Source organism: Homarus americanus, unplaced genomic scaffold, assembly GCF_018991925.1.
Source record: "Homarus americanus isolate GMGI-L3 unplaced genomic scaffold, GMGI_Hamer_2.0 scaffold30535, whole genome shotgun sequence".
NCBI lineage: Eukaryota > Metazoa > Arthropoda > Malacostraca > Decapoda > Nephropidae > Homarus > Homarus americanus.
In genome coordinates, this window is record NW_024732440.1 from 177,519 (window position 1) to 202,389 (window position 24,871).

The window sequence follows — 24,871 nt, forward strand, 5'->3', positions numbered from 1 at the left end:
AGAGGAGAATGACAAGACTAATCCCGGGCATTAGGAACCTTGAATACAGAGACAGGTTAAAGCATCTTAATTTGCACTCCCTCCAGAGACGTAGAGTGAGGGGCGACCTGATAGAGGTGCATAAATGGAAGTCAGGGTTAAACAAAGGGGACATTACAAAGGTACTCAAACTATCCAACCAGGAGCGAACCGGTAACAATGGTTTTAAATTAGACAAATTTAGATTTCTGCCTGAAATAGGTAAACACTGGTTTGGAAACAGAGTAGTGGATGAGCTGAACAAGTTACCAAATATCATCATTAACTGGAATACTCTGAATAGCTTCAAACATAGGTTGGATGCTTATATGAGCACTAGGGGTTGGGTGTAAACGGGACTGCCCAGTATGGGTCAATAGGCCCGCTGCAGTTTCCTCCATTCTTATGTTCTTATGGGGGCGATACAAACATTTCAGGGGGTGATTTCAGAAAAGGGGGTGTAGTTTTCCTTGAATGGGTGGTGGTAAGTTGTCCCACACCTTCACACCGTGATATTTTATGAAGGTCTGGGATTGAGAGGAGAGCATGGGGGGGGTCTTATGTAGGTCTGGGTTTTTGTTAAGTTGTACTTCTGATTTATCCGGAATTATAAATAGATATTCTCAATCAGATAGTTAACAGATTGGTAAATAAATAAGAGCACAGAAGAAAATATTGATAACCTGACAGTTTCACATGGTCAATTTCGTAAACATCTTCCATTGCTGCAAGAGTGAGTGACTCGGGCGGCGCTTTGGTCGCCCGCTGCTGCTGCCCACAAACGAGATGTGACTTTTTATGATGATTGTGTGATTATGACTCGGGCAGTATCTATTATTAGGATTCATTGAGGTTGTCAGTAATTGTGTGTGTGTGTGTGTGTGTGTGTGTGTGTGTGTGTGTGTGTGTGTGTAATATGACTGTGTGTTTATATAAGTATTTACCTAGTATACACATAAAACATTCAGTTGGTGGTCTGGTAGAGGGAGTGGTAGTGTCCTTGAAGCTGCAGTAGAGTAGCGTGTGTGCCAGACTCTACCACCTTCCCTCCCTGTACCACGGCAATGGTGTCAGCTCCCTGGACGGTGGAGAGGCGGTGGGCGATCACGATACTGGTGCGTCCCTCCTGTGCCTTCTCCAACGCCTCCTGCACCACCTGTACACACACACACACACACATATTAGTACACCAGTTGAAGAAAGGGGATATTTACCTGTTCACATAAATTCTTCCTTTATATCGTGTACTTAAAGATTCCTCAGTGAGTAGGTGTGGACTAAGTCAGGTGAAGCTCTCAATTACCCCCTGTCACCTGTGAGTCGTGATACTGATCAATACCTTCCACAGTACACCTACAGCACTCACACCTACTGTACTTCAGTACATGAGTGTAGCGGCACACACACACACACACACACACACACACACACACACACACACACACACCAGTTGTACCTGAAGAAATAAAAATATAAGAAGAAAAATAGAGACAGACAGATGGTTACCTTCTCGCTCTCAGTGTCGAGGGCGGAGGTGGCCTCGTCCAGGAGCAACACACTGGGGTTCCTGACTAGGGCGCGGGCGATGGCTATCCTCTGTTTCTGCCCGCCCGAGAGCTGTGTCCCTTTAGCTCCCACACGCGTCTCGTAACCCTGAAGAAGGGAAGGTGGGCCTCATAGGGACATCGTGGATACAGAACGCTGTGTACTAGGCCTTCAATACACAGGAAAACAACATAGCCGGTACTGGGCTAGTCCGCCTTCACTCACCCAACTTGTTTACTCCTCCAAATTCCTGCCATTCCTGACCTACCTGCTCATGTTTTCAGAGCGTGAGGATCTTTAGTTCCTAGTAAGGTTTGGCGCAGCTAAATGACCAGTTATTGATCGTCATTACTTTAATAAGTTCGTTGTAATGGCTGCTGGGTGAAGGACCGAACACTTGAAACAACAGTAACAGTACAGAACTTATAAGAGAGTGAGACAATTATTATGAAAAGTTACTGTAGTGTTAGTTTGTCATTTACTTAAGTCACAATAGACACACAACTCACATCCGGGAGAGACTCAACGAAGGAATGGATGTTTGCTTGTTGGGCAGCCGAGACAATTTGATCGTGATTCACAAATCGACTGTTGTCTCCGTAAGCGATGTTCTCGGCGATGGTGCGGTCGAAGAGAACTGGCTCCTGAGACACTAGACCCAGCTGACTCCTCACCCACCCCACGTTTAGGCTCTTCAGGTCCTCTCCGTTGATGATCTGAAGGGGCACGACGTCACGGTGAGGAGATGAAGTGTGGGAGATAAAGATAGAAGTGGGAAGGGAGAGACAAGGGTGGAGGAGACAAAAATAAAGTGAGAAGGACGAGAGGAAAATAGTCACTAAAAACAACATAAAATAGCAAAAAAAAGTCTTCTTCCACGTTAAATCTCATCACAAGAATGAAACCCTATTATAATATAATCCTAACAGTTATTGCTGTCTTGTATATAAACCTACTTAGCGTACATCATTAAAGACCTTAGTTATTGAAGCACCGATATACATAAAACAATAACAATCCTCACCACACAGCACAAAACCACCTCTACATTCACTCACCATTTTGCCAGCCTTAGCGTCATAGAATCTCTCTAGGAGTGAGATAATGGTCGACTTGCCACACCCAGAGCTGCCTACTAGAGCGAGTGTCTGTCCCTTCCCCACACTCACATCCAGGCCGCTGAGGATAGCCACGTCGGGACGGCTCGGGTACGTAAAATGGACGTCAGAGAGCTGGATGCCTTTCACTCCGTCAGTCTAAATGTGAGTAAAGGAGTAACATTAGTGTCTCAGGTAACTTAAATAGGTAACAAAGTATTTAAATAAGAATGCGGGAGAAAGATTTGACCCAATATTTATTCAAAGTTATTTTTATAATGTTTATAAGTATATTGACGAGGAATTTTGTGTCACTTCTCTTAATTTAATCACCCAAAGAACCAACCAACTATCTTACGTTTACTATAAGACCTCTTTCACACGAGAGGTTTTTGTCTTGCGCGACGAAAACATAAAACAAAAGACGCTCGTATGGAAGAGACCTCACCAACAGACTAAACAACGACACAGCTTCACATAACCCAGGACCCACCAGCTGGCGTCCGACGTCTGGGGAGGTGGTGAGGGCAGGGACCCGCTCTAGCAGTGAGAAGATCTTGCCAGCCGCTACCTTGGCCTTGGTGTAGTTAGGAGCGAAAGCCACTGTCTGGCCCACCATACTCGTGCCTAGGATCATCGCCTCAGCTACTCTGAGGTAAACAATGCGCTCTCGGTAATGGGTGTAGTAATGTTCAATGCGTATAGCTCAACAAACACACACACACACACACACACACACATCAGACGTACACACACACATACACACACAGATCCATTCACTCATTCACTCGCCCTTACTTGAAGACGCTCTGGTAACTCAGTTGACCCCTGTCCACCTGGTAGCCTCCGTAGAGCATGGTGGCGGCGTAGGCGAAGTACGGGACGGCCTGAGCTATGCCGAAGGTCACGCCTGTTGAGTATAGAGAGTGTCGAATGAGGGTCCTTTTCAGTTGAGGTAGAGAGTCGAACCAGTGTGTCGATCGAGCAAGAGTCGAATAAGTGTGTCAAATAAGTCCTTACACCTCTCCTCTCAACCAGGTAATTACAAGTAAAAGAAAACATATTTATTTTGTTATAATATAAACAGCCTCTTCTACCCCAACATTCTTATAATATTTATACGCGAACTTTTAGGTTAATATCAGTCAAGGTGTTGGGATATTATCTGCCCCACCTATAAGAACTGTAGACCTGTTTAACCCTTTGATTCTTGGAGGGTTAAAGCATCGTCCTTAAGGGGTTAAACCATAGTTCTCAAAGGGTTAAACATTGGTCCTCAAAGGGTTAAGCCATCGTCCTTAAAGGGGTAAACTATCGTCCTCAAAGGGTTAAACTAGTCACTAAATGAACACGTCAGGATCACACACAGAAGCTAACAGTACCTCTGACGTGTGACTTCTTCAGCGCCTGCCTGTAGGGGCTGTAGAGCACCTGGGAGTACTGCTGGGCAAAGTGTTCCTCCTTATGCAGCGACGCCACTGTCCGGATGTTGGTGATGGCTTCGACCGCTAGCTGGAGACCAGGAGCATAAGGTCATGGGTGGCCACATAGATCACAGGTGGCCACATAGATCACGGGTGGCCACATAGATCACGGGTGGCCACATAGATCACGGGTGGCCACATAGATCACGGGTGGCCACATAGATAATGGGTGGCCACATAGATCACGGGTGGCCACATAGATCATGGGTGGCCACATAGATCACGGGTGGCCACATAGATCACGGGTGGCCACATAGATCATGGGTGGCCACATAGGGGATATACACATCATTTGATACGTATGTGATAATTCATGTCTCTCCTGACACACACACACACACACACACACACACACACACACACACACACGTAGTGAATGAGTTGCTACAGCATCATGTGAGGCCCCTCATAACACCATCTGTGAGGGAATGACTACACCACGTGATGCCCCTCATAACACCATCTGTGAGGAAATTACTACATCATCAGGCCCCTCGTAACACCATCTGTGAGGGAATGACTACACCACGTGATGCCCCTCATAACACCATCTGTGAGGAAATTACTACATCATCAGGCCCCTCGTAACGCCATCTGTGAGGGAATTACTACACTACGTGTCTGCTGTTCAATACCTCAGCTCACATGGTCTACGTGTGTAAACATTAATCTGTATGTTCACTGTACGTTCCTTTACCTTACACTAATGAAGGTTTTTGTTAAACCACCAATGTATGTAATAAGTCATTTATGTCCAATGTATATTTTCAGCCTTCGGGCTGCAAACTTTTTCAATAGACCTTTTATTATTATTCTTATTTTATTATTATTACACACACACACACAGACTCACCTTGCCCGCTTCATCCAAGGTCTTTGACTCAGTGACATTCTGGCCGGTGAGTATCTTAGATTGGAGGTAGACGGCGGTGAGGACAAAGGGTACGAAAGGGAGGGTGACCAGACCAAGGCGCCAGTCATAGTAAAGAGCCAAGCCCACACCGATACCCAGCATGGTCACGGACTGAACGATCGTACCAACCCGGGATCCTGTAGCCTAGAACATGAGGGGAATAACTGAGTTAGTTCTATAAAGACGATACTTCAAATTAAAACACTTTCAGAACGATGGTTTATGTTTTAACCTGCACTTGTCCACTCCTCTACACCACCCTCTACACCACCTACACACCCTCTACGCCACCTACTCACCCCTTGTACAGCAGAAGTGTCCCCTGAGAGACGTGAACACAAGGCACCTACAGAGTTCCTTTCTTTGTCAAACCAGGCTATCTCCTGACGAAGCATGGCGGCGAAGGTCATTTTGCGAAGTCTTGCCGTCAGGATTTCCCCAGACAGTGAGAACATATATACCTGTTGGTGAAGACGGGGAGAATATACTGTACTCTGATATTGACAAGACACACACACACACACACACACCTGTTGATAGTGAGAGAGGTACAGAGAGAGAGAGAAAGAGGGAAGGATAAAGAGAGGGAGAGAGACGAGAATGAGGTAGAGATACAGAAAGAGAAAGAGACATACAGAGAGAGAGAGGGGGAGAGAGTTATAGAAAAAGGGAGACAGATACTGAGAAAGAGGGAGAAATACAGAGAGAAATGGAGAGACACAGAGAAAGGAAGAGAGAGATAGAGAGTGTAACCAGCTGACCTACCTGTAAGAACGAGGCTACGGCTATCCCCATACCGAGGAGAAGGAACAGCAGGGAATAGAAGTTGGCCTCTCTCCTCGCCTCGTCTGCCCGGGCTATTGAGAGTGTCTGTAGGAAGAGGCAGTGAAATTCGTGATATATAAAACAAAGTATATTTAAACACTATGTAAGTTATATAATGAATTGTTCTTATATGATTATGTAAACACATCCCAGGAGTCACCCTAGCAACACTCTACATCCCAGGAGTCACCCTAGCAACACTCTACATCCCAGGAGTCACCTTAGAAACACACTACATCCCAGGAGTCACCCTAGCAACACTCTACATCCCAGGAGTCACCCTAGCAACACTCTACATCCCAGGAGTCACCCTAGCAACACTCTACATCCCAGGAGTCACCTTAGCAACACACTACATCCCAGGAGTCACCCTAGCAACACTCTAGGAGTCACCCTCTCAGGAGTCAGAAACACACTACACCCAGGTCACCCTAGCAACACTCTACATCCCAGGAGTCACCCTAGCAACACTCTACATCCCAGGAGTCAGGAGTCACCTAGCAACACTCTACATCCCAGGAGTCACCCTACATCCCAGGAGTCACCCTAGCAACACACTACATCCCAGGAGTCACCCTAGCAACACACTACATCCCAGGAGTCACCCTAGCAACACTCTACATCCCAGGAGTCACCCTAGCAACACACTACATCCCAGGAGTCACCCTAGCAACACTCTACATCCCAGGAGTCACCCTAGCAACACCCTATACACCCCAGGACTCACCCCTAGGACGTCGCCGAAGAGGATAGCGAAGAGAGGCATGGAGGTACCCTGAAGAGCGGAGCACACGACACCCAGCAGGATGAAGGGCCATTCTGACGAGTTCATCTGAAGGATCTTGGTTATGGGAACATCAATCGACTCCTCCTCTCCCTCACCCTGAAGGAGAAACAATAAGAGAGAGAGAGATTAAAGATGTTGAGGAATGGCATTAATGGCTCATAATAATGGAATAAATAATAATAATAATAATAATCTGAAGCCACTATCATTGCAGACGACAGAGATAAACAAAACACTATAAGTCCCCACACACACACCTGAGAACAAACCTCACTTGATACTCTTGTAAACACTAACTTTATTATCTAGGGACTTGGAGGAGAGCTGACGGTGGTTACTGAGGAAGTGCCTGACGGTGGGACTACGAGGCACTGGCACAGGGGAATTGGTGATGAGGTCTTCAGTAATCTCTTGGTAGATCTTCGACAACACATTGTTCTCCTCCTCCTTCTCCTCTCTCTCTGTCTCCGTCGGCTGTGTTGGCGCCTCCTCTTCGGTACCTGGTGAGTGGTGGAGCGCTGTATTACTGTCGTCTACTGCTACTACTATTATCTCTACTAGGACTACTACTACTACTACTACTACCACTACTTAAAATAATAATCACGAAAAAGAGACAAAATTTTCATACATAAAGACAACACAAAAAAATATAGGGTAAAATTTCACACATACAGTTTCTCACCCTTCTCGTTACTCAGTTCCTTTGGGTCGAGTTGTGCCGTCACCAGGTTATAGTAGAGTCCTTCCTTCTCCATCAGTTCATCGTGAGTCCCCACCTCCACTACTTTACCCTGATCAAACGCCACGATCTTGTCAGCCGTCTTGATAGTGGTGAGGCGGTGGGCGACGATGATGGTAGTGCGTCCGAGTCGAACCTGAGCCAGTGGGTGTGATAGAAGGAGTTATTATAGTGTATGATAACTTAATCCTTTGTGTATGATGATGTATAGTAAGGGTGTTGACGTGTAGTAAGGGTGTTGACGTGTAGTAAGGGTGCTGACGTGTAGTAAGGGTGTTGACGTGTAGTAAGGGTGTTGACGTGTAGTAAGGGTGTTGACGTGTAGTAAGGAAGTTGACGTGTAGTAAGGGTGTTGACGTGTAGTAAGGGTGTTGACGTGTAGTAAGGGTGTTGACGTGTAGTAAGGGTGTTGACGTGTAGTAAGGGTGTTGACGTGTGTTGACGTGTAGTAAGGGTGTTGACGTGTAGTAAGGGTGTTGACGTGTAGTAAGGGTGTTGACGTGTAGTAAGGGTGTTGACGTGTAGTAAGGGTGTTGACGTGTAGTAAGGGTGTTGACGTATAGTAAGGGTGTTGACGTGTAGTAAGGGTGTTGACGTGTAGTAAGGGTACTGACCTTGTCTAGGGCCTGCTGTACTACTGCCTCGCTCTGGTTGTCTAGAGCAGACGTGGCTTCGTCCAGCAGTAAGATCCGCGGCTGACGCACTAACGCACGGGCGATGGCTATGCGTTGCTTCTGTCCTCCTGACATCTGGGCGCCCCGCTCCCCCACATGGGTCTCGTATTTCTGGCAAATGATCAAAACTTTATTTAGAACAGAACAAGATGGGGGCACCTGAAGATTGACCTCCCCCTCATGCTACCTGGGGGTTAGGTTAGGAAAGGTTAGGTTAGGAAAGGTTAGGTTAGGAAAGGTTAGGTTAGGAAAGGTTAGGTTAGGAAAGGTTAGGTTAGGATAGGTTAGGTTACTGAGACGAATCCTGAAACCCACCTTGGGGAGCCTCATGATGAAGTCGTGGGCGTTGGCCTCCTTGGCGGCCTGCTGAACCTGCATCATGGAGGCGTCCTCCTTGCCGTAGCGGATGTTCTCGGCGATGGAGGTGGCGAAGAGCACCGGCTCCTGCCCCACCACCCCCACCTGGTCCCTCACCCACCCCAGGTTCAGCTCTCTGATGGGCTGCCCGTCCAGCAACACCTGTGTACACAAACCCAGCACCTCATTAGCACCTGTACACATAATGTCATACATATAGATAGGCATTGTAACGCAATACATAACATAAAGGCAGTGACTTATGATTCTCGTTGTTGTGCTGAATGGCTCAGGTGACAAAGGATAACGAAGACAAAGTCACACTCGCTGATCAGTGGACACAAGAAAACTTGAACATTCAACTATTTCAAAGATCTTACGATAAGAAAGATCTCTGGTGACGGTGTTTGTCTTACGTCTCCACTAAGAGGGTCGTAGAAGCGTTGTACCAGCTGGACACAAGTGGACTTGCCGCAGCCCGAGGACCCCACCAGCGCCACCGTCTGCCCCGGCTCTACCAGCAGACTCACGCCCTTCAGGACCTCCACGTCGGGCCGGGAAGGATAGTTGAAGTAGACATCCTGGAACACTGCCAATAAGGCCATTTATCTATGATGTGTGTGTGTGGTGTGTCCTTGAGATGAAACGGACGCCTTAATCTAGTTATTTTGTGGACACGTTAGTTAGTCCAAGACTCCTGTGATGGATCAGGGTTCAGCTCATAAATTAGATCAGAAGCAAACTGAAAGCAACTTACATTGTCATCTGTTGCCAGACTAAACAGGGAAATTGCCTTGCTAAATTCTCAAACTGAGAATTTCTCAACAGTAAAGAGAATTAAGGGAGAATTTCCTTGTAACATGAAAATGGGTTATTTTTTTAAAGTACACATTTTAACTTTCTTTACGCACTATGAATTAAGGACAGTAGTTATTTGTGTGACTTCTGTACCGACCTGTTCACCCCACTAAGGTGAGGGTAAAGTATGGCTGCCAGGTGACTGAAATAACCTAAATGTACTCGTCGTATTCTTCAAACAATAACTCCTCCTACCGATGGTTCCCCTGATGGTAGCTGGCGTGTGTCCCAGGGTGCTGCTGGGGTCAATGGTTGACTCTCGCTCCACGATGTCGAAGATGGTGGCCGCTGCTCCCCTGGCCACACTGAAGGCCTCCATATAGGGCGCCGCCTGACCCACTGTCATGGCTCCCATCAACACGCTGAAGAACACCTGTACGTAACATACACACAGCTGCATCAGGATGTACCAACTTACCATAGATCTTGGAGTAAACACAGAGTCAAGAAGTAAGTAGGAAGTTAACTAAGATTGCAATTATGTGTATTATTCCAATGTACACGTCACCTCCTCCTCCCTCCACAAGGCGAGTTATCTACCTACAATTAAGAGTCGCCCGGGGTCAAAGGATCCGTCACCCTCAGGAGGTCTCGACTCAAGGATGAGGCCAGTGCCGTAGTAGAAGGCCAGGGAGTAGGCGGCATAGATGATGAACCACATGACAGCCAGACCCGCGCCGCCCACCAGCCCGCGCTTCTCACCTGCCTTGCGGGCGTGTACCAGGTTAGCGTCATACCTACAGACAGAGAGATGTACGGACACGCTGACCAGGGGAGGGTGTGTGCGTACTATCAGAGAGGATAACACGAGTCTCCCAGCACCTCATCATTACCTTTCCGTCTCCTTCTGCTCGCCACCGAAGGCCACCACAGTCCTGATGGCAGAGATCACCTCCTCCGCTACACTGCCAGCCCTCGCGTACTCCTCCATCTCCACCGTCGACAGGTTAGCTTGTATCTGAAACATGATTTAACTTGTGATGAAAACTGTATGTTAGTTCATGAATGACCTAAACTATATCCTCTCTCTCGCACACACAGACACACACACACAGACACACACACACACACGCACAATACCCTCACCTCCCCTTATACCAAGCTTGAACCAGGGACACTTCACCTTAGCTATGAGACCAGTGGTTAGACCGAGGACCGGGAACACGGTGAGAATAATAAGCGTCAACTCCCAACCGTGGACGAAGGCGTTGATCACCGAGGAGAGGAAGTTGACCATGAAGAAGATGTACAACCCGATCTTCTCTCCCATCCCCTCCTGCATCTTGCTCAGGTCCCTGGGTGAATGAGTCATTGTGTTGGTTCATGAGTAAGTGATTCATCGTTATTTATTCAATATAAAATCAAAACAAAAGATGGGCGTTGTGAGTCGGTCAGTGGCGTTGTGACCAGGCTGTGGACTTACTCGGTTACTCGGCTCGCAAAGTCGTTGGTCTTGTGGGTATCGAACCATCCGATCTCCTGCCTGAGGATACTGTGTAGGAACCTCCCCCTCAACCTGTACACCTGTGTTTACATACGAGGCATTAATGTTATTATCACGTAATGTTGTTTCATAGTTCAGGGTAAGTAAAGTATATATGGTACTGACAAAAAATGTGTGTGTGTAAGGGTGTGTGGGTGTGTGTGTGTTAGGGGGTGTTAGGTGTGTGTGTGTGTGTGTGTGTGTTAGGGGGTGTGTGTGTATGTGTGTACGAGCTCATTAGTTACCTGGCCCTCCGCAGCGTAGTTCATGGCGGCGACGAGGATGTAACCCGCCAGCAGCTGGATCACGCCCACGATGATGGTGCCCACCCCGAACGTGACCACCTCCCCGATGAAGTCTCCGTTCCCGCCATACACCTCCTCCATCTGCTGCAGGACCCTACAGGTGTACACAGTGGCTTGGCTCAGCATAGGACGGTCACACATGTTATTATACGTCCTTTGAACTGAGGTAGGTAACCCCCCCCCCCTCACGTAACCTTAACTGGTCAACGGGGTCTTATTTCTAATTGTTCCTAGTGTTAATGGTACTCATTTAGGTTAAGTCAGGTTAAGATATAATACAATACTCACATCAACAATCAGGACAGAGAGATACTCACTTCTCCATGCTGTGGTTGGCATACTGAGGGTTCTCTTTGAGGATGGTCTGCCACAACTCGGTGACGTTTGCTGCGTCGAGTTTGGAGGTGATCTCTCTGTACACGAAGGCATTAGCGATCCTCCCAAAGAGGATAAACATGGCTGGCATACAACCCCCCGCCAGCACGGCCGCCAGCACCCCGATCACCATCAAGAACCTCTCTGACGCAGTACTGTACCTGAACTGTGGTAGAAGATAATACGATATATTACGCGATAAGATGTAAATTAATGTATGAATCGTTGTCATGAAAGGTTCGAGAACTTACCATTTGGAACACAGGGACTGGGGGCAGCTTCTTCTCCTTGTCCTTCTCCTCCTCCTTCGTCTCTTGTTCTTCCTTGTCATCATTGTTGTCCTCACTTGTCTTCACGAGCTCCGTTGTGTCTGATTCATACCTGTGGAAACTCATAAAGATATACAGGTTTAGGTGTACTAATACCCTTACTCATCACCAGAGATATACAGATGATAACAAGTAACAAAGTAACCCATCATAAGTAACAAAGTAACCCATGATAAGTAACAAAATAACTCCTGGTGGTGACAAGTGAAAGCATAACTCACCCGTTTATGGGCTGGACGTCGACCTTAGTGTGTCTGCCGAGGCCGTTGCTGATAAATTTCCTCCCTGGACTAATGCCGTTGGTGATAGTGTCCTTAGAGTCCTCAGTTACCATCTTAGGCCTGGTGTTTGAGGCGTATATCAACAACAGTATGGGATGTTTAGATGCGTATAACTCAAACTATGTGATTGATATGAATTTAAATAGACGGCAGAAACGAAGTAAGCTGGGGACAGGTGAAGGGAGCAAAGTCATGAGCAAAAAGTAAAGATGGAAAGATGTAATAGAATGGGTGATAATAATGTACTGGGTAATAAATGATAGAGTAAAGAGTATCAGAAGAATAACAGAGAGCATGTAAAGATCATCTCTATATAGGGAAATGTGATAATAAATGTAAAAGGTTATTAATATATCTGTTGAACATACTAAAGACTGTGTTATAGTAAAATATAGCATAAGTAGAGTGTTTATTTATTTATTGGGCACTCCCCTACATCCTGTGTAAGGTGAAGCGCAGAAGCGTTTACAGCGTCCAACAGGGAAGCATGCTAAGTTCATGCTTGCCTTTATGTCTCATGAGTTAAGGGCGTAGAAGCCTGAAGAGTCAGTGGTTTATGTCATCAAGTTATTGGAAGCTCCAACAACTTTCCCTGAATACGAATTCACAACTTTCGACTTACACCAGGTACCTACTTTACTGCTAGGTGAACAGGGACTAATGGGGGCCAGGAAGTAAGTCCAAACAACTTCCACCGGCCCGGGAATCGAACCCGTGACATCTCGCTTGGGAGGAAAGCGGTACCGTTCTACCACCGGCGCCCAGTGTTTATTTGTCTCGTTCAAACTACTGACCTTAACCTTTGACCCTGACCCTTGACCTTGATTCTGAACCCTGACCTTGACCCCAAAAGCAAATGAGGTCTCAATATGTAGTTGTGGTGATATCATGTCAAGTATGAATATTTTGACTCTTGTCGATGTCGAGTTATGTAGTTGTAGATGATACACTGTACACGGGGCCTTGACACGCATGTACACGGGGCCTTGACATGCATGTACACGGGGCCTTGGCACGCATGTACACGGGGCCTTGACACGCATGTACACGGGGTCATGATATAGTCTTGGTTCTGAAGCCTTATCAACATCTTATATTCCACTATACCATTATTTCTTATATTTCCACCACGCGAGTCAGTGGAAGCAGCGGTGATACGTGGTCTGTTATTAGGAGGAAATGGTACAATTATTACTATGGTTTACGTTCATGGTAACATGGCAGGCTCAGCACCTGTGGGTCACCTGTTAAGTAGGTTACCTGGCTATCTGTATCGATCAAGTATAACATTCAGGATGTTCCGGGCAGTCACCTGGTACTTGACACGCCACCACACCTTCCCCTTTCACCACCACACCTTCCCTGTCACCACCACACCTTCCCTGTCACCACCACACCTTCCCTGTCACCACCACACCTTCCCTGTCACCACCACACCTCTCCTGTCACCACCAATTTATCAAAGGTTTGAGCATAATACAGCTAAACAACACATACATACAATGGTTATCATTTTCTAACCTTTTCCACCATCTGCCGGACCTCTTCGTGGTGGTCAATGACTTAGGCAAATGTGGCTAACGCTCTCGAGATACTGTGTCAAGTGGAGCTCCTTGGACTGTTATCCCGGGTGGTTAATCATGGTTAACCTCATTACCTTCCCGAGAACCCGTAAAAGATGACTAGTGAACGGAACAGGAAGGTAAGACATGGGAAGGAGACTCGTCACCGCTATGTTATATGGAAGAGATACTGAGAGAGTTTTCCTTCTTCGGACATCTCCTCAAACACCAGTGATTCTCTCCGCACTTTATATAAAGACGCCGACAGTCCTCTCTGAGAGGTAGACCGTGAAGGGGCATGGTTTGGTCAAGGTCCTCTGTGCTTAAGTGGATACCTGACAATGTTAAACCTCCTTGTGGCAGTGATGGTGTGCAGTACAGTCTTCAGCGATGTATAAAACAGCTGCATTGTGTAGTGGTGACTCCTCCATACTGAGTGCTGAAGGTCTTTTCATATACTGCCTGGGTCTGTACTTGTTCTCCGCGAGGTAGACCATTCTCACTCCTCAATTGAATTAAACTTTATTTTAAATGTGTATTAAACTGTGGAGGTCGGTGTTGATGTGTAGCGCGGTGCTCCCCTGCCGGGTTATTGCGTCCAAATTAGGAATCTGCGTCGATCTGTCTGCGTTAAGGGCCTCTGCTCTCTTCTCCCGTGGACCTTTATAATATTTTCCTCCATGTTAATTAATTAAACCTAACACGGCCACAAGATTCATCCTTAAAGGTCACAGGAATACCGTCACTTTGATACCCCAGTTCAGTGACGTTGACCTTTTCCAACTCTTTGTTTACCTTCTCGCATTAGTGACGTGGTGGTTGCCATGGTGACGGCGACGTAAAGGTTGCTATTTAATAGTTAAGGAAGGACCACCAGGGGACCTATCCACGCTCACCCGTTGATGATGAGTCACCCACTACACTACGCTTCTCAACCCTACAGTAGAAACGTCGCTATAAACTAAAGACCTCAGTTATCATCCTTTGGCATTGTTATAGATGCTGAGTTAATGTACATCTGTTATTATCAAGCTCCAGCTCGTCTTCTCGTCATGGAATCTATTTTGTTCTCATCTTTCAATAATCTATACATCGATTAATCTCTTCTTTTATTCACGTTGGTGTGGTACAGTGGCTGGCGGTCTCTCGTGTATTCAACTATTACAACGGTTCATCTGTCCAGTTAAGGCGGGCGGAGGTGGGGAGAGGTGCTGTGACTGCTCTTCCTAGTCCTGTTTTACCAATCCACCAAATGTCTCTCAAACATTCAACATTACTTCCAGACTCCACATTCATCGCTTAACATTGACTCTCACATTGTTCTAACCTTTGCTTAATGATCTACAACTTGACGGGATTAAAATCTGTATGTGTAAGTCTCTGTAACTAAGCGCTGTGTCTCTACTGAAAACTTCATCAGTACAGTGGCGGTGCGTCTTACACTGGTTCCTCTCATTTGTTATTTATCTCACCTCACCTCACTGCCCCTCTCTCCCTCCCTGCTGCCCTCCACCCCTCACCTCACTCCCCCTCCCTCTCTCCCTCCCTGCTGCCCTCCACCCCTGCCTCTCCCTCTCTCTCCCTGCTGCCCCCACCCCTCACCTCCTGCCCTGCTGCCTCCACCCCTCACCTGCCCCTCCCTCTCTCCCTCCCTGCTGCCCTCCACCCCTCACCTCTGCCCCTCCTGCCCTCAACCCCTCACCTCCTGCCCCTCTCTCCCTCCCTGCCCTCCCCCTCACCTCCTGCCCCTGCCTCCACCGCTGCCCCCACCTCCCTCCTGCCCTCCTCTCTCCCCCAACCCCTCACCTGCCTCCCTCTCTCCTCCCCTGCTGCCCCCCACCCCCTGCTCACCCCTCAACCCCCTCACCGCCCCTCCCTCTCTCCCCTCCTGCTGCCCCTCCACCCCTCAGCCCCTCCCTCTCTCCTCCCTGCTGCCCTCCACACTCACCACCCTCCCCTGCTGCCCTCCACCCCTCACCCCACTGCCCCTCCCTCCTCACCTGCCCTCCTCTCACCTGCCTCCACCCCTCACCTCCCTGCCCCTCCCTCTCTCCCTCCCTGCTGCCCCCACCCCTCCACCCCTCCCACCTCCCTGCTGCCCCCCACCCCTCACCTCACCGCCCCTCCCTCTCTCCTCCCCTGCTGCCCTCCACCCCTCACCTCTGCCCCTCCTCCTCCTGCTGCCCCACCTCACACCCCTCACCTCACCCCTCTCTCTCCCTCCCTGCTCCACCCCTCACCTCCCGCCCCTCCCTCTCCCTCCCTGCCCTGCTCCCTCTCCCTCCCTGCTGCCTCCACCCTCACCTCACTGCCCCTCCCTCTCCCTCCCTGCTGCCCTCCACCTCCCCTGCCCCTCCCTCTCTCCCCTCCCTGCTGCCCTCCACCCCTGCCCCTCCTCTCTCCCTCCTGCTGCCTCCAGCCCTCACCCCTACCTGCCCACCCCTCACCTCACCGCCCCTCCCCTGCTGCCCTCCACCCCTCATCCTCAGCCTCCACCTCCACCCCTCACCCACTGCCCCTCTCTCTCCCTGCTGCCTCCACCCTCACACGACACCCCTCACCTCCTGCCCTCCCTCTCGCTGCCTCCACCCACGCCCCTCCCTCCCTCTCCTGCCCTCCACCCCCTGCAGCGCTCCCTACCTGTACGACATACTCAGCTCTTGACCTCCACAAACATAAGAAAATATTCTCTTCTGTAAACTGTAAGATAATTACCAGAAAATAAAACCCCTGGCAACTAGAAATCGATGAAAGATGCTTCTGCTTAATTCATAAACGGTTCTAAATTAAGGTTGTGTAGCACGATACTTCACACAGGTAATTGGAGTGTTGGAAGAAAATGTCGACTCTTCTTTTTGTTATTAATACTGTATATACATCAATCCAAAGTTTGGATTCCAAACAATAACTAACCTAACCTAACCCTGACGTTCTCTCACGGCACGGCGCCCTCCTAAGAATCAACAATAACGTTCCTCGCCTTAAAAAATTAAATCCAATATTGGACACTTACTAACATCACACCATCAACCTATGTAGTGTGTGTGTGTCCTTTTTACTATATATAGATTATCCAATATCAAATGTCGTCACTATTGGAATGCAGTTATAGCACTCGACCGACATTCAGACACCTCAACAGCTTCACACTACTGCTCCTTCTTCAACTTGGACGTTACTGACAGAGAAAACAGCAACCAAAAGAGGATTTAACCTAACCTAACCTAACCTAAATTTTTTATCAGAGTACCACATAGAAGGGTACAACCTTTTTCACAAGGACAGGGAAGGTAGGAAGGGGGGAGGGGTCGCACTCTTCGTCACGGATACATTAAAATGTTGTATTAATAATTCAATAAAGGGTGAAATAGGAACCGAGTCTGTATGGGTAGAAATCACGGAAGGAAGAGAAAAACTAATTATGGGAGTGATTTACAGGCCCCCCAAGTCTTGGGAAAGAAGCAGGTCAGCCCATATGGCAGGAAATGAGTAGGGCAGCAAAATATAACAACCTATGCATTATGGGGGATTTCAACTTCAGAAATATTGACTGGGACAACATTGTAGGTGATTATGAATCTGAAGACTTCCTAGACGCAGTACAGGACAATTTTTTGAAACAACTAATTACAGAACCTATTAGAGGTGACAATATATTAGACCTAGTATTAACAAAGAAAGAAAATATTATCAGTAGGGGAAGAACTAGGTAACAATGATCACAGAGAAATCAGGTTCACCCTAAATTGGGAAACGAAAAACAATGACAATATGGTCAGAGTCCCCAGTAGGAAGGGGTGAAGTCACAGATGACACAACAATTGATCATGACTATAATATATTCACTAGTATACTAGATAAAGCACAAGAACAAAATATACCATACAGAAAAATTAGGTCAAATAAGAATGAGCCAAGGTGGATGACCAGAAAACTTAAACATGACATAGGAATAAAGAAAGGAATTTATAAGAAATTAAAGGGAGGAGAGGAGCAGCTCAGAAATAGGTATAATGAACTATCTAGGAATGTTAAGAAAAATGTAAGGAAAGCAAAGAGAGACTATGAAATCAGAATAGCAAGAGAATCCAAGGCGAATCCCAAGGGATTTTTCCAGGTATATAGAACAAAGGTCAAGGACAAAGTTGGGCCTTTAAAGTCAGGGAGGGGGGAAGTGATCAATGGCAGTGAAGAAATAAGCAAAGCGTTAAACAGCTACTTTTTATCAGTTTTCACAGAAGAAATTCGCGAGGAAATTCCAGAGGTGGAACTGATATTTAGGGGAAAGGAAGAAGAGAAATTAAGGAATATCACTATCAGAAAAGAGGATGTCCTTAAGAGGAAAATAAATTAAAGAAGACAAAATCCCCAGGGCCGTATGAAATTTTCCCTCGAGTCTTGAAAGAGTGTAGGAACAGATTAGCGGACCCCTCGTAAATTTATTAACAAAATCATTAGACACAGGAGTTGTGCCAGACTTGTGGAAGCAGGCAAATGTGGTACCCATATTCAAAAAGGGAGACAGAACATCAGCGTCAAATTACCGGCCGATCAGTTTGACGTCAGTAGTGGGGAAATTTCTTGAATCAATTATAGCAGATAACATCCGATCGCATTTAGAGAAAAGCAAATTAATCTACGACTCTCAACATGGGTTTACAAAGGGAAAATTTTGTCTAACAAATCTGCTGACATTTTTTAGGAAAGTCTTCGAGGTAGTAGATAATGACGAAAATTACGATGTTATTTACTTAGACTTTAGCAAAACATTTGACAGAGTACAGCATCAGAGGCTTCTGAGAAAAGTTAAGGCTCATGGTATCAAGGGGAAAATTTTAAATTGGATAAAATCATGGCCCACCGATAGAACGCAGAGGGTCAGCGTAGATGGTGTTAAATCTGAGTGGGGCTGTGTAACCAGTGGGGTTCCCCAGGGGTCAGTACTAGGCCCACTCTTGTTCATAATCTACATAAACGATCTAGATACTGGGATTAGCAGTGACATAAGCAAGTTTGCGGATGACACCAAAATAGGGCGGCAGATTAATTCAGGGCAGGATGCAAATGCACTACAGGAGGATTTAAATAAACTGCAGGGGTGGTCTGAAAAATGGCAAATGAAATTCAACACCAGCAAGTGCAGCGTACTTAATATTGGAAGAACGAATATTGTCAATGTATACAGCCTTAACAACATCAACCTAGAGAAGTCGACTTGTGAAAGAGACTTAAGGGTACTTGTAAGCCCGGACCTACGGCCTAGAAAACAGTGCGTTAATGTTCGAAATAAGGCAAACAGAGTATTGGGTTTTATATCTAGAAGTGTAAGTAATAAGAGTGCAGAGGTCTTATTGCAACTATATCTTGCGCTAGTCAGGCCGCACCTCGATTATGCGGTTCAGTTCTGGTGCCCTTATTATAGAATGGATATCAATTCACTAGGTCGGTGCAGCGAAGAATGACAAAAATGATTCCGGGACTTAGAAACCTTCCATATCAGGATAGGTTAAAGAAACTAAACTTGCATTCCCTAGAAAGACGAAGAGTGCGGGGAGATATGATAGAAGTATTTAAGTGGGTGAAAGGAATCAATAAAGGGGATATAGACAAAGTTCTTATAATATCCGAGCAGGATAGGACTCGGAGCAACGGATTTAAGTTGGATAAGTTTAGGTTTAGGAGGGAGATAGGAAGGAACTGGTTCATAAATAGGGTAGTTGAGTGGAACAAGCTTAGCAACCTTGTAGTAAGTGCTGGAACGCTGGAAAGTTTCAAAAGGAGGCTAAATAGATTCATGGATGATAGAGAGTGGTAGTAACTCTCGACAGGAGCTGCCATGCACAGGCCAACCGGCCTATTGCAGACTCCTTATTTTCTTATGTTCTTATGTAAACTAAACTTATACATGGAAACTATAAATACAGATTTAGGGTTGAAACATCATCTCAATCAGTGAAGTTAAGCACCTGGTCAGTCAGCACCTGGTCAGTACCTGGGTGTGAAGCACCACTCCCCCTCCCCCCGGTCCTGACTCACTCGTGCTGGGCGTAGTCAACACAGGACACGCCCTCATGACGTATACATAGTCATGGGTGGTGGTGGTGGGGGAGACTAAGGGCCTAGTTAATGAAGGTTAGTCATGTTTTATGTTAGTTTCCGTCTTAGATAATAAAGAGACTGATATTAAGTAAAAAATTTTATTGTAGTGATAAATGTTGGAAGCTGTTGACACCCAAACACTTTAATTCGTATTCTCTTGTCAAAAAAACTAATTATCTGTTAGACTGTTGCCTTTTCTGTTTGCATAATAATAATAATAATAATAATAATAATAATAATAATGATAATAATAATTGAGAACTACAGCAGCCACAGGGTAGCAATACTGTATAAACAAAAAATATAAGTGTTACATAAATGATACACAATTACATGTGATGAAAGGGTCATTGACAAAGAATTTCAGCTCAGTTACAAATTACATTACTGTATTAACATGAGATTGTCAAGAAGTGAACACGCAGCTATCTACGAGTTGCTGGTGTGATCGTATCATCAGAGTAGGCTATTGGCAGAGAAGCAGTATTATATACACGTGTAATACAATAAAAACCACCGAAATCGTAAAATCACAAAGATATTCTAAATACAAATTCCTGGTCAAAATAAAGATGGATTATACAAATAACGGTATAATAACACAAATTTTCCCCCAGAACAAAAATATATGACAACAATAGGTATGAAATGACAAATGAATGAAGTGCGAGGGTTAATTTACACACTCAGGTAAATAAATAAATTGAGTCTACCATCTTGTACCAATTAATGATGGACCAACGACCCACTTCAGAGTCAACTATGGGATCGGAAACTCAGCGGTGTAAATGCATTATTGAAGGCAACGTATTTATTTATTTCGGTATATTCTGAGCCCAAATTATCAATTATTTATTTTGGCTAGATGAAGCACTAAATATATTTGTAGTTCAAATCAGCAGCAGTAGACTTGGTGCTGTATCCGTAACCTTCCCCCCCCCCAAAAAAAAGCTTCTTGAACGTATATTCAGCGTCATCCTCCTCAGTCAGTGATAAACGAATCGAGAGCCAGTTGACCGCCACTCCTGTCACTGTGTCCTTCCTCAACAGGTCAACGTATTGCTTTTGTAACCTAACTCTGGGTGTTATTTAGTGTTTATTACCTAGAGAAGAACACTACGGCGAGTGATTCACAGAACGTCTGATACCCTGGACATAAAGTAAGTACCAGTCTGCTTGTGTCTTGTGGTAGTAAACACCTTCGACGCCTATGTCAGAAACTTTCGGGGTAACATTTTAATATAAAGGTGTAGTCTTACTGCTAGAAATTATTACCCCAACAGTAAGCATGCAACTAAGACGTTAATTGTCATAGTTGTTATTTAGTTGGGTCCAGATCTAGCGAACCAACGCAACGCAATGAAAACACATAGTAAGGTAGATGTTTGTAAGTGCAGGATTCATTATCGTCAGTAACATAAGCACATTTTAACACTATCGTCATGTTCACTCCATAGCATTCGATGTCAACAGCAGGAATACAGACGAAAACTACTCGACGTCCCATGATTATAGTATTGTTAGAGTATAATGAAAAGGTTAATGTTACCATATTCCAGCTTGACTGTCCGCTCACGTCTCTCAACGTATGAATTTATCGCCTAACTTGTCATTAATCCATGTCAAAATCTTGATTGTAAACTTAATTTAATTACTCCGCTTCCTCTTTGGCAATTCACCCAATAATGAAGTATAAACATGCAATTCCAAGCGCATACTACAGTACACAGTCCAATTAATGTGTAAAAAAAAGTTCGTACTGTAATGTTAGCAATAACGTACAGTTGAAATGTTCTAAACACTAATCAAAAACAGATATAAATCAATCTACACTAATTAACTCTAATCTAACTTATTCTTACCAACTCCATCCCAAACAACCATACCTAACGCACACCTGAGCCTGGGAGGGTAGGCTGCATGGGTCTCTCCTGTTTTTGTCCTTCCCTTTGTGTTATCTATGTTCGATTTCATATACTGTGTAACTTCCTTTCGTAGAAACATCATCCATCCATTTACCAGACGGCAGCCAGTGTTGTACTCCTGGCGCCGAGGTCAAGTGTAAATATATAATGAATGTGTCATGCCTCGTGAGCGCCACACGTACGCTATGTGAGTTAACAGTTGAGAACTTGACCTTTTTCCATGCGGACACAGAATTCTTTATGCGGATGGGACGAGATTCTTTGGGATGATTTTTAATAGGAAACTCGCTTATGTTCCCCACCTTAGGTCTCTCAAGACTTCGTGTTACCGTGCACTGGATGTCCTCCGGGTGTTGGCTCACACTTCTTCAGGAGCTGATCGTATTCTCTTCCTCCGCTTACGAGGTTTTCTAGTCGGTAACACCAGCTCGCTTAAAAACATTAGATGGCCACTGAGGTTTTTAAGACTTCCCCAATTTCTAGCCTTTTGGTTGATGTTGGGGAGATGCCATTGGCACTATGACGCCAGTTACTGATGGACCGAGTGATGGTTCAGTGTGTTGGGGGAGGATTACTTCCCTCTGTATGCTGACCAACCAGGGTTACCGGGGCCTTTCGGATATTGTGTTCATGTGGTGTTGGGTAATCTCCATCTCCTTCAGTTGCACCTTGGACTCTTCCCGAGGTGCACTTCTCTCAACACTTTACAGAAATGATGACTAACTACCAGGAACAGATGCTGCGTCTCATGTTTCTAGACCATCCCAGCATGTAGACTCGCGCTTCCTGTCTTTATTGGTGGCTCCAAGTCTGATGCTGACGTTAAACTTAGAGTAGACTTTCTAACCTTTACCCGAATTTATGTGTTACCTCCTGCCACTTAATTTTTTACTGTTGGGTTGTCAGTGATTGTCTTGGTCTTAAAGATGATGGTCACTCTGGAGAACTGGAGTTTTACTAGTTTTAGTGATTCAAGGAGCGTCCTTTACGCTATAGAATCTTGTAGCCCACGCCACCCGCTGGTTCTTGGAGTATTTGAATGGCTCTTTTGATAGGGAAACGTGGTCGTGAGGTCAGTTTCTGCAGGGTACTGACACATGTGAAAGATCCAAGAAAGCAAATAACCTTGACAAACAACTACAAGAAGAATGTTTATATACACAAAAGAGGTGTTTTACCAAGACGCCGTAATTGAGGTTAGTTAGAGGATTTCGCACATCATCGTAGAGTACAGCACCCGATTTATAGGAGAGTTACGTAATATTGGTTGATTTTGACCAGACAAGAATTTTTTCCCACATCAACCTTTTTTGAATAACAGTTAAAAGATGACGGAAGATTGAAAAAAAAAACATGACATTTTCCGAGTACATTAGGTGGGAAGCGATGTACAAGATACGCAACATCTAATAATATTTTTTAGTGGGCAGTTAAGTCAGTAATGATTATTGGCTCCAGTGCCACGCCAGCAACCAGTCACACCTCCCTCCTCACCGCTCGGTGCACCCAAGACTCTGTACGAGGTCTTAACATCTTGAACACGTTGATCTAAATCTTTATAATCCAGGTGTTTAATCGTCGTCCTTTTTTAAGTTAAGTCATTTTCATTAAAGGGTTTGATGGTCGTCCTCAGTGGGTTAAATTATCGTCTGAGAGAGGTCTCTTAATTGTCCTCAGATTATTAAGACTTCAAATCAATACAAAACAAAAACTATTATTTTTCAGCTGGAAATATCAAATCGTTTCAGCGTTATGTTATATTTCACACACTACTTAACATCTTAAATCAGGCGCGAACTTGGCCCCCTGGACGGGATCTCGTGGGTGAAGTACGTATAGAAACCTTATGTTTAGAGGGGAGGAGTACGGAAATGGAATGAGCTGTGTGGAGACTCCCTTACCTGAGCGAGGCTGGAGAGTGGTGAGGAGCGGGACTCTTGAGGCAGTGAACCACAGTGCCTGACTCTCACCTTTCACCACCACCACCACCACCTACTCTGGCACCTCCACGCACTCTCACTCACTCTACCGTCACTACCACACACACACACACTACACCTACCTGCCCAGTACACCGTCCCACTGCTCATCTGTCGTATATATCCATTCATTTAACAACACACCTAGTATATTTATAGTATGGAGATAAAGTTAAGGTGCTCAATCTCAGGCCATAGGTGTTGTCATTATTGATGTGAGTTTACCAATAGAGAGAGCGTCGCATTTATAACTTGAAGGTATTAATAAATCCTAAAGAAATGATACTGTAGTCTGTAGGTCTAGTGTTGGTCAGTGATGTTAGTGGTATTATCAGAACTAAGTGTACGTGGTGCATAAAGTCAGTGTGTAGATAACATAATAACAATGACGAAATATATAATTATACCTAACCTAGCCATAACGATATAATCTGTAACTTTACTAACAAAACAACAGAGTATTGTGTCATAAGGTAACCTAACTGAGAAAAGATGTATATGGTAAACAAGAACGTGGGAGGCAAGGTCGTCCCATTGATTTGTGATGACGTCATTTTTGTTTACATACGTGACCACTTACGCCTGTAATGTTTGTGTAGGATCTTCTCGTTTTTTTCTTCTTCTCTTCCTCCTCTCATCCTCTTCCCCCTCCTTCTCTCTCTCCTCCTCTCTCCCCTTCTCCTCATCTCTCTCCTTCTCCTCTCTCCCCTTCTCCTCCTCTCTCCCCTTCTCCTCCTCTCTCCCCTTCTCCTCCTCTCTCCCCTTTTACTCCTCTCCCCTTCTCCTCCTCTCTCCTTCTCCTCTCGCCCCTTCTCCTCATCCTCCTTTTCCTTCTCCTCCCTCTCTCTCCACTATAAAAAAATCATGATCTCATCTAAATTTTGACCTTCTTGTCCGCGTGGGCCCCAATCTGACCTGACTTACCACTCAGATTGGGTGCTTAGTTCTGATAGGCCAAATATAACTTAATCGTAATAGAACTTATTCCCAATGGATCTTAATCCTAATGGGACTTAATCCTAATGGAACTTAATCCTAATGGAACTTAATCCTAATGGAACTTAATTTTAATCAGCTACAGTTTTTAAGCCTACCAGATCTAATCTTAAGTGTATGGTTGACCTGACCTGACCCGACCGTGTATCTCATTCTTAAGAGTTCCTTAAGGTCAGATGTCCCACTAACCCGGCACCCACTCTCCTCACATAAGTCACTGTTCATAGCTGGTAACCT

The 24,871-nt window shown here is 45.6% G+C and overlaps 1 protein-coding gene across 3 annotated transcripts; it reads right to left on the reverse strand.

Moving 5' to 3' along the window:
- Positions 1–334: 334 nt before the first annotated feature.
- Positions 335–23,673, reverse strand: LOC121868716 (ATP-dependent translocase ABCB1-like). Of its 3 annotated transcripts, none has more exons than XM_042369560.1 (26): positions 23,561–23,673; positions 12,014–12,133; positions 11,715–11,844; positions 11,406–11,629; positions 11,029–11,182; positions 10,724–10,824; positions 10,424–10,595; positions 10,134–10,258; positions 9,845–10,037; positions 9,496–9,673; positions 8,859–9,031; positions 8,401–8,604; positions 8,026–8,196; positions 7,355–7,547; positions 6,967–7,169; positions 6,610–6,765; positions 5,823–5,927; positions 5,357–5,518; positions 4,998–5,201; positions 4,043–4,172; positions 3,459–3,570; positions 3,154–3,310; positions 2,622–2,819; positions 2,073–2,279; positions 1,525–1,671; positions 335–1,174 (listed from the first exon to the last, which is right to left on the reverse strand). In XM_042369560.1, the coding sequence occupies exons 2-26, from the start codon at positions 12,124–12,126 to the stop codon at positions 983–985; spliced, it is 4,104 nt and encodes a 1,367-aa protein (XP_042225494.1). In that variant the 5' UTR covers positions 12,127–12,133; positions 23,561–23,673; the 3' UTR covers positions 335–982. The 3 variants fall into 3 exon arrangements, with proteins under 3 accessions (XP_042225494.1, XP_042225493.1, XP_042225495.1); XM_042369559.1 differs by lacking the exon at positions 23,561–23,673 and adding an exon at positions 13,971–15,058; XM_042369561.1 differs by lacking the exon at positions 23,561–23,673 and adding an exon at positions 13,595–13,939.
- Positions 23,674–24,871: the final 1,198 nt, after the last annotated feature.

Excerpts from the sequence above, each read along its gene's own strand:
- LOC121868716 (XM_042369559.1), bottom strand. The coding sequence starts at position 14,044 with ATGCAGCTGTTTTATACATCGCTGAAGACTGTACTGCACACCATCACT. Across the intron at positions 5,928-6,609 it reads TCTTCGGCGACGTCCTAGGG|ACACTCTCAATAGCCCGGGC; the intron begins GTGAGTCCTGGG and ends CTCTTCCTACAG. Across the intron at positions 1,672-2,072 it reads TCGTTGAGTCTCTCCCGGAT|GGTTACGAGACGCGTGTGGG; the intron begins GTGAGTTGTGTG and ends TCCCTTCTTCAG.